This window comes from Borostomias antarcticus (genome assembly GCF_949987555.1).
Source record: "Borostomias antarcticus genome assembly, chromosome: 11".
In the NCBI taxonomy this organism is placed as follows: Eukaryota; Metazoa; Chordata; class Actinopteri; order Stomiiformes; family Stomiidae; genus Borostomias; species Borostomias antarcticus.
This window is the reverse complement of record NC_140244.1, coordinates 4,151,167-4,161,772: the sequence shown is the minus strand read 5'-3', so window position 1 is coordinate 4,161,772 and position 10,606 is coordinate 4,151,167. Positions and strand designations below refer to the sequence as shown.

Below are 10,606 nucleotides of genomic sequence, written 5' to 3'. Positions count from 1 at the left end.
ACATCACAAATGATATATACATTAGGGTAGGGGACGTTTTGGTTCAAGATGACCTTTTAGTCTGTGTCGCTGTGTGGTAGTCGTCGCGTCTGTAACGTGTCGTCGTCGTGTCTGGTGTACGAGGCGCCAGAGTCGTGCACGGGAACGTCGACCTTCACCTTCTTATCAGCGGTGAGTTTAGCAGCCGAACCGAAATCCGCCAACTTGATGTGTCCGGTGCGGTCGATGAGCACGTTCTCCGGTCTGACGTCTCTGAGGAGGACAGAGGGGCGGGGCACGTGGGGTTAGGGGCGAGGGGGCGGACACGGAGAAGAGCGCAGAGCGACGCCGGGCTTATAAAAGAGCTCTAAAGGAGCTCTGCCAAGCTTGAAGATCAATAATATGGCGTGCAGTCTACGGACCCGTCTTTGTCATGGAGTTTGATGCTTTGAAAAAAGGTGTTTTGAATTAAATGTTTACCTTCTCCTGTAGAATTCAAAGTTCACAGGCCCAAAAGGTCAAACGCATTCATTTGAAATGTCATATATGATAAGCAGGCCTGAATCTGCCGAGGCGAAATTGGTCGAGAGAAAGGTGCACCAGAATAACTACGTTTTTTGTAATAAGAAACACTGTTTCTGATGTATTTGTGAAGGGCTTTCTTCTCTTTTCTTGGTATTAGAGTTTGTTTTTTTTAGCTGTTTGCTCATTGCTCTGCGACAGCAATTTTGGCCCCGAATGTAATGATGCTGATCAATATGACCCGCGCTGACTATCGACACGATGGTCCATATCGGTCGATAGCTCGTTATGATAAAAGACACTTAATAGAAGTGTCCAATCCCACGGCGGTTACCTGTGGGCGTAGCCGAGCTGGTGCACGGCGTGGATGGCTTCCACTAGTTCTGCCAGGTAGAAGAGAGCCATGGCCTCGTCAAACAGCTCCTCGTAGCGGTTCATCAAGGCCAAGAGGTCTCCGCCGGGGAGGAACTCCGTCACCTGCGCGCGCGCACACACGCACACACGCACACACGCACACACACACACACACACACACACAGACAAACACACGAACGACGACGGGATTTCACCGATGATTAGACTCTAACCCGAATGAATGGATATGCAATCAGGGCATTAAAGGTGCAGTACGCGGTTTGGCTCAGAACAACCTTTTATTCATTATCTTTTGCAATTCTCATTAAACCCCGACAGCAATCAATCCGTAAAGTAAAGAATGTACGGCACCCAACGGTCCTTTTCGCAGTCTCCACTAGTGATGCGGTTTTATGAATTCTAAATAAGATCAGGGGCAAAGTAGCTGTCGGCGTCGGAGCTAAAAGTTCTTTGGCAGCCAACCGTATCACGTTAGCTCCCGTCCATGAATGGGAGTCCGGCCTGAATGAACGGCAGCATTCTACAGACGTTACCTAGCAACAGGGCACTGAGAGACAGGAGTCTGGCGCTTAGATAAAGATGGATTCTTTGTATTTTTCAAAGCCCAGAATGGGTATCGTGAGGGAGCCGGCCTGCCTGAGCAGACATGAAAATCATTTTCCACCAATTTGAGCCGCTCCTATTTGTGATGTATATCAATATCTCTAGATTTTCAGGCGGTTGTGCGGCTCACATGCCATTTGTATTACAGTAGGTATGTCCCCCCCCTGGGATAATTGCTCTAGCATGCCATCTTTACGGATACTAGTGGTCTTAGTACCCTCTATGGAGAGATATCTCAATCTTCTCGCTTACTACTGTAAATCCCACTACGGTTGCTATTCAGTAAGAGAAGCAGCAATGTATGTAAGGGTATAGTAATAATAGCCAAGTGCTTTCCACATGGGAAGCAGCTTCTTAACAACAAACATGTTGATCATCAAACCTGAGCTTCTATTACAGATATATAGTGCTGATCTTTGACATACCAATGTGTAATTTTATTTATTTGCATTTATTTATTTAGTAATTTTGGATATGACAAGCGCATAGATCTACGCATCATGTTGTCATCTACACACAATCTATTACAATGAGTTCTAACAGCCATCTCTAAGCGATAGTGGGGTTGAATTAGGTATGATTATGTTCAGATTTATTTATGTAGATAATTCCGTGAACCAATCATTCAATTTATTTGGCTTTAATTTAATTGGCTATTTTATAGTTGGCTTTATTAGATCGCCAACTAGAGTGACGGTAACTGTTGATTCTGTTCCCAAGTAGGGCACAATCATTTTCCAATGTTTTACAGATTATATAAATTACCTGAATTAACATGTTAATAACTATTAATTATTATAAAATGAACAGAATTAAATACACTGATTTCTGTCTCATCTGTCTCAGCAGTAAGAATTGCTTGTTTTGACATCTGTAAATGTTTTAATGATACTGTATGCTGTTCTGCCCTGCCTTGGCTAATCTCTGAAGGACGAGATGCACGCTCAGAGCCAGCTGCTGCCCTGTGGAACGGGCGCAAATATACACAACCCAAACCCAGCAGAGCAGCTCATTCGCCTCCGGTGGTAACTGACAGCCAGGTTTTTCAAGCACGAACAAACAGGGTGTGAAGTTGAATTATATCTTTCTTTCAGCGCTGAATATATTTCACATCGAATTTCTGCATAATTTAAAGCCAAGTGTCTCTGTTTTTCAGGACAAAACGGACCTGATGAATAGACTGAAAGGGGAGCAGCTAGCTAGCCTAGCGCCTAGCTGCATGTCTGCAGATATCGATAAATGGACCAGTTCCCATAATGCACCTTCCATCCTGATCCAGCTCACGTTCTGTTTCTCTCTGCAGATCAGTCTGGCCTTCTCTCCATCTCCAATGATTTTTGTGGGCGGGAGTATCCGCCTTGGCAGACTACTCCTTCAGCCAAGCAGCTTAACAAATCGTTTGCCAAATCCAGTCATAAGAACATCGAAAACGTCTTTTACTCCGAGAGACTCCGCTAGCGCATACTCTTGTTCTTGTTTAATTGTTATTACTGAGTCTAGTTCTGCAATAACTGCACTTATGGCTGTGTTTATTCTACTAACGTTAACGTTACTGCTTGTTGCTTCTGAGACAACCACGGGAACCAATCAGGGGCTCCGTCCCCACTGGGGAGGCAGAACAGCAGTTAAAATGCAGTCCCTGATTGGCCCGGTTGCCAATACAATTTCTGGAAATCGTTCGAGATAGCTTTAAGTCTGGATGGACTCATGAGGTGAATATGCACGGGCGCTGGAGCTTTTTTTGGTTGTTGTTTTTTTTTTTACCTAGAAAGAAAGTGCTCTGACAAACAGTGCCATCTTTGTACACATTAAAGATGCTTTCTCTTCCTACAATATGTGGTGAGATGGAGGGAAGGGGGGTGGATCAGTGAAATATATTATCTAAAATAGAAATATTCAACAAATCAAAATATTGCGTTAAATGTCACAATTTTTGATTGACAATTTTTGTGCCGGCAGTAACTTCCGCTGGCTACCGCCACAAGAACATTTCAAACCTGTGGGGAGCACTGAGAACATTACTAAAACAGACATTGTTTCTTACCAGATAGACATTGTCCTTGTCCTGAAAGGCACAAAAGAGTTGTGGAATCCATGGACTACAGTTCAGCGCTAGAATCCTCCGCTCCTCCTCAAAGAACACCACCTGAACAGGGAACACGGCAGCATTACCAGGCTCACCCAGGCTAACAATACAGCAGAGTAACCAGGCCCACCCAGGCTAACAATACAGCAGAGTAACCAGGCTCACCCAGGCTAACAATACAGCAGAGTAACCAGGCTCACCCAGGCTAACAATACAGCAGAGTAACCAGGCTCACCCAGGCTAACAATACAGCAGAGTAACCAGGCTCATCCAGGCTAACAATACAGCAGAGTAACCAGGCTCACCCAGGCTAACAATACAGCAGAGTAACCAGGCTCACCCAGGCTAACAATACAGCAGAGTAACCAGGCTCACCCAGGCTAACAATACAGCAGAGTAACCAGGCTCATCCAGGCTAACAATACAGCAGAGTAACCAGGCTCACCCAGGCTAACAATACAGCAGAGTAACCAGGCTCACCCAGGCTAACAATACAGCAGAGTAACCAGGCTCACCCAGGCTAACAATACAGCAGAGTAACCAGGCTCATCCAGGCTAACAATACAGCAGAGTAACCAGGCTCACCCAGGCTAACAATACAGCAGAGAAACCAGGCTCATCCAGGCTAACAATACAGCAGAGTAACTAGGCTCACCCAGGCGTACAATACAGCAGAGTAACTAGGCTCATCCAGGCTAACCTACTCACCTAGGCCTACCTACTATAGGCTTACCTAGGGCCCTATGACTCAGATGGAATCACTGAGTTTGGTAATAAAAATAGAATCAACTGTAAAATGGGGAATATTGCAGGATTTTCCATAATTTGTCTATATACGGTAATTAACATCCAAATTATATGTATACGGATTCAGCCCATGTCGTTGTATATTCCCCCATTCAAATAAGAAAAGTATGAACCTTACATTTTCTTGGGCCCTCAGACAAGCCTTGTCCATGACTTTCAGGGCACACACATCCCCTGTGGATCGCTCCCGGACCACCTTCACCTCACTGTAGGTTCCGCGAGCGACCAGCCCACAAACATCAAAATCTCGCAGTCCAGGCTGGAGCTCTTGTAATTCTGACACAACCTCAGAGACTGATGGTCAGAAAAACACACACGCACGCACGCACACACACACACACACACACACACACACACACACACACACACACACACACACACACACACACACACACACACACACACACACACACACACACACACACACACACACACACACACACACACACACACACACACACGTAAAACCTGATATTAACAATAGTCAAATGGTGAACAAGAATTGATTACCTGATTATCCACATGTTTAATCTATAGTACAACTACAGGTAGAGGCAGTGATCTACAGTATATAAAACTGCAGGAACAGGCAATAGTCTACTGTATATGAAACTGCAGGTATATACAGGAGTCTATATGAAACTAGTCTGACTAAGTGGATGTAGGTTTTTGGGGATAAGCCTTGTCATTCGTTTATTATTGCCCAATCAGTGGTGACGAAATCTATTGTCCGCCCAATCAGATTCAGTCCAGACTATGTGAAACAAAGACAACCTAGCAACTTGCTGCGTCGAAAACAATTGTGATTGGATTAAAGAAAATAATTAAGGAAATAGTGTCCCCCGCCCCATCTCTGAATGTTAAAGATTCCAGCCAGACTTTTCTCCTGTGCTGACACAGTGTCAACGAAGTGTGGAGATACAGTAGGTCTGGCTATATGAGACTAATATAAAACTGCAGGTAAAGGCAGTATGTGTATCTTGCAAACATTTTTGCTCAATGCACACATGGGACACTGACCACAATATATCGCGATACGATAGGCCTATCCATGATATTACAACAGTTAAGCTCTAAATTCACAAAGTGTAGTGGAGTAGAAATGTGGAGAAATGCACTATTGGTGTGAACAGCAGCGCTACTGCAACGCTTCACACCTGCCCTTAGTGTATCGTATCGTATTGTTATCGTCAACCCAATATCGTGTATCGTGAGATTAGTGTATCGTTACCCCTACTAGTAAGTCACAAAATGTTCTAAATCTTGGAGTGCCCCTTTAAGTCTGTAAATCCTTCATACTGAAACTAGTCTAAAATAAGGGTACGGCTCAAAGCTATTACACAGATTGGCTTCAATCAAAAGTCTACAAATCTACAGAGCCAAAACAAAGATTTGTCCATGTGGCTTTGCAGCTCTTCCCCTTATGAAACCATAATTACAAAATGGTCCCACTGCCACCATACATGGATGATTAGGATTACCTAGCAGGAAGGTGTGAATGAATACAAATGCTTACACTTGTTCACAAAATTCGCCACTTGTTGTATCTTCATGAGGTCAGAGGAGGTGCACTCCTGGTAGAGCAGAAGCAGAGCTTCCAACAGCTCCTCTCGAGCTATGCTGCCTCCTCCACCTTGCCCATGTAAGCTGATTTTGCCCTAAAGATAAGACAGACATAGAGAAAGGGAAACCATTAAGCATGAGAATAGAACATCTATTCCACAACATTGTCTTTTTCCAGTTTGAAATCCACACACTGAACGATGTGCATACCACTCCGAGCCTGCTCTGAAAAGTGCGCTACTGTGGTTTATTTTGACAGCATTGCTAAATGAGTTTACTTTTAGTTATGTTGCACAGTTCCTAATGGAACAATATCCATAATTAAGTTGGAAGTCTAGTGCCATTAGGACAATTCAAAAGACTGCACAAATAATCTTTGCATAAGAATTAGGCCTAGCTATATAAACGTATGATGATATCAGGATATATAGGCTACTTTTCTTTTACATCTTATTTTATCATAACTACAACGAAGACTATGTAAACAAATGACAGTTAGCTGGCGATTGCCACTTTAAACCATGTTATTTGCGTGATAGCCTACTAACAGTGTGGATTCTCACCTGCAGCAGGTGGTTCAGGCGGGAGCTGCGACTGATGGGGTCCAGAGATGGAGTCATGCTTTTCATGCACCCTTGATTCACGTATTTGAACTTCAACATTTCGGATTTCTTGATAGTTAGTGCCCTAGAACAACTGAATGATAAAACAGCAGTAAGCTGGCTGGCTAAAATGCTATGATCAGTGTTAGCAGCACTATGAACGTGCATGACAAATCAAGATCCATGTGACAATCTAACTAGCTAGCCCTTTCTTTAGCTAGTCTAATAATAAAATAATAATAATAAATCGTTAGCAGGCTAACATCGTTAGTCTAGCTGGCTCGCAAGCACAACACTGAACCCTCATCTAAGATAAGCTAGCTAACGTTACCCGAATATTCAACTGCGTTGAATTTTTAACTGCGAATATTAACCGAGACATTGGTTCCAACAAGACAGGGAACTTACCATATCACTATATGCACCTTTTCACATCTGTTGTCCGCCTTGAATCTAGTTATGCAGCTAATACTTTCATTCTAGACTAAATGCACCTGAAGCAAATAACCTCAAACTTCCCTGTTTGTCTGAATCATCTCCTTCCGGTCAAGTTTCAAATTTTTGCGCGTTCTACGGTAACGTCATTACATCATCACACAACGTGGAATTGAATTTGCTTAGGGTAGTGCAATCAAAGAGTATGCAATGCCAAGAGGAGACACTCCATTCATTCTGCTATGGAAGCAAAACGCCATATTAATACATCCATGCTTGGGGCTGATCCGGGCCGCCGCCATTTTGGACTGTCAAGTTGATTGCGCAACCTGTGCTGCACTGTTAGCTGTCAATGTCATGCACTCACTTTTTCATGTTGACACTTGTGTATGTCGTAGACGTACACGTATGATTTCTCCTCAGCTTCAGAGAGGACAGTAGGCCGACACTGAGTAAATTAACTTATATTGGTCTGGTCAAGTGCTTGTGAAGAGGCACAGGTTGTTAGGAGTGGAAAAGTGACAGTGTCTGCAAAGCCAGCTTTCCAGCTGGCGTTGTTCTACAAGTAGATGTTTGGGTTGGGCTCGCAAGTGGAAGTTTGGTAGTTTGATTCCCCCTGTTACGCAGGTGCTTCACGCCTGGCGCTGCTGGGTAGCGTAAGCTCACACTCCACCTTGGTCTCACACAAAGGGGCGGGACCATGGAGAGTATGAAGCCTAGAGCTCCACCCAGTGGATAACCTGAGTATATCTCATTTTTTTCTGGGCAGATTCAGATTGATTTTACATTATTACATTACATTACATTGCACTGCATTACATTACAGTCATTTAGCAGACTGGGGTTGTGTGTACTGTCTTTACTGATAAGACATGGGTGTATTATGTACAGGCTATAGCTATATATAATCCCGGGGGTGAGATATACTGTCATTTGCATTATACATATATGGTGATGTCATAGCAAATATTGTGCAACTATTTATTCAAGTACACGTAGACAAAGAAAAGTATGCCTTTTCCCTGATACATGGCATGACTTCCTCCCGATGGATTCACTTGTCCAGTAATTGGGAGTTAGACCTGTATCTGTCAGAAGTACGAGTGTTGCTCTATAACCCTGACCCTCTCCCCTCTCTGACTCTCCCCTCTCTGACTCTCTCCCCCTCTGAGTCTCTCCCCTCTGACTCTCTCCCCTCTGACCCTCTCCCCTCTCTGACTCTCTCCCCTCTGACTCTCTCTCCCCTCTGACTCTCCCCCCTCTGACTCTCTCACCTCTGACTCTCTCCCCTCTGACCCTCTCCCCTCTCTGACTCTCTCTCCTCTGACTCTCTCTCCTCTGACTCTCTCCCCTCTGACTCTCTCTCCCCTCTGACTCTCTCCCCTCTGACTCTCCCCCCTCTGACTCTCTCCCCTCTGACTCTCCCCTCTGACTCTCTCCCCTCTGACTCTCTCCCCTCTGACTCTCTCCCCTCTGACTCTCTCCCCTCTGACTCTCTCCTCTGACCCTCTCTCCTCTGACTCTCTCTCCCCTCTGACTCTCTCTCCCCTCTGACTCTCCCCCCTCTGACTCTCTCCCCTCTGACTCTCTCCTCTGACCCTCTCTCCTCTCTGACTCTCTCTCCTCTGACTCTCCCCTCTGACTCTCTCTCCTCTGACTCTCCCCTCTGACTCTCTCTCCCCTCTGACTCTCTCCTCTGACTCTCTCTCTCCTCTGACTCTCTCTCTCCTCTGACTCTCCCCTCTGACTCTCTCCCCTCTGACTCTCCCCTCTGACTCGTCCAGTAATTGGGAGTTAGACCTGTATCTGTCAGAAGTACGAATGTTGCTTTATAACCCTGACCCTCTCCCCTCTCTGACTCTCCCCTCTCTGACTCTCTCCTCTCTGACTCTCTCCCCTCTGACTCTCCTCTCTGACTCTCTCCCCTCTGACTCTTTCCCCTCTGACTCTCTCCCCTCTGACTCTCTCCCCTCTGACTCTCCTCTCTGACTCTCTCCCCTCTGACTCTCTCCCCTCTGACTCTCTCCCCTCTGACTCTCTCCCCTCTGAATCTCTCTCCTCTGAATCTCTCTCCTCTGACTCTCTCCCCTCTGACTCTCTCCCCTCTGACTCTCTCTTCTGACTATCTCCCCTCTGACTATCTCCTCCTCTGACTCTCTCTCCTCTGACTCTCTCCCCCTCTGACTCTCTCCCCTCTGACTCTCTCCCCTCTGACTCTCTCTCCTCTGACTCTCTCCCCTCTGACTCTCCCCCCTCTGACTCTCTCTCCCCTCTGACTCTCTCCCCTCTGACTCTCTCTCCTCTGACTCTCTCCCCTCTGACTCTCTCTCCCCTCTGACTCTCTCCCCTCTGACTCTCTCTCCTCTGACTCTCTCCCCTCTGACTCTCTCTCTCCTCTGACTCTCTCTCCTCTGATGCTGTGATGCTCTGATGTTTTTATGCCCCCTGCCTTTGGAACACCCTGCCTGAGGACCTGAGAATGTCTGGGGCCACGGTCATTGGAAACTTTTAAGTGAGATCTTAAAACATACCTTAAGCATAATATTGATTTTACTTGTGTTAATATCTTGAACTGTTCTTAATTTGTATACTTTTAAATTTACATTTTTTGTTTCTTGTGTTTACATGATTTATGTTTTTATTCATCTTTTGTATGTAAAGCACTATGTGCTACATTGATTTGTATGAACAGTGCTATAGAAATAAAATTACATTGACACCCTGTCCAATGAAGTGTCTTCATCAGTATTACACCATTGACCAAAGCAAATCCCTAGTATGTGTAAACTACCTGGCCGACAAACTGATAGTGATTCTGAACTGATTGTAGAGATGAGCCCAGCTGAGGGGCGTCTGGATTGGGAGTCGTGAAAGGAAGACCTGGATGTTCTGGTCTCTCACTGTGATTGGTGAGGTAGTGTGAGGATGGTCGAGGCCGCTGGTAGGACAAGATGTTCCCTTCTTGGATTGTTCCAAGCTGAATCAACTAATGGCTTGTCTGCAGACATGCCCATCGTTGTCACCAGTGGCTTAGAGAGGGGGGTCAAAGGGCACAGACACGTCAGACAGTGGTCCAACTAGACCTACCTTTGCAAAGCAAGCTTCTGTAAAACAGATCCAATATGACTGAGTACAAACATTCTGTTGACAATGTCAATAAATTGAATTTAATTATTATACATGAGCTATTGTAAATACACTAAGCTAAGGAGTCAACTCAACACCAAAGTATAATAATTATTGTAATTGCTGTAGCAGAGCCAAACACCAGTTTACAAAGATACAGTTTTCACAGATACTCAATACTTATCCCTCTCGATTTATCATGGCAATATAGCGATATTTAAATGTATCAGTTATGAAAATATTACATACTGCAGTTGTAATTACCATCAACATAATTCTGAGAGTTCTGAATTTGCACGTATTTGATCATGTTTTACCTCAGAGTGGGGAAGGGAGGTGGCATTTCAGAGTCCGGAGAGACTGACTTGGGACTGAACAGCAATATGAATTACATTTGAAACGGTTAGGTTATGTTTGCTAACTTTATTGTCCATACATCTGAAACACTTGAGAAAACAGTAAAAATGTGTTACATTCTATTTCCGCAGCACTAAAATGAATGACTAAC

General features: G+C 44.7%; 1 protein-coding gene across 1 annotated transcript in view; it reads right to left on the bottom strand.

The window, feature by feature from the left end:
* The window catches only part of cita (citron rho-interacting serine/threonine kinase a), a gene marked incomplete at its 5' end in the record, with an annotated part of 58,639 nt that extends 52,042 nt beyond the window's left edge, over positions 1-6,597 (bottom strand). The window contains 6 exons of the mRNA XM_084445900.1: positions 159-252; positions 836-978; positions 3,524-3,625; positions 4,491-4,666; positions 5,889-6,030; positions 6,499-6,597. Coding sequence (XP_084302026.1) covers positions 159-252; positions 836-978; positions 3,524-3,625; positions 4,491-4,666; positions 5,889-6,030; positions 6,499-6,597 — 756 coding nt within the window. The remainder of the gene's footprint in view (positions 1-158; positions 253-835; positions 979-3,523; positions 3,626-4,490; positions 4,667-5,888; positions 6,031-6,498) is intronic.
* Between the last annotated feature and the right edge of the window lie 4,009 nt (positions 6,598-10,606).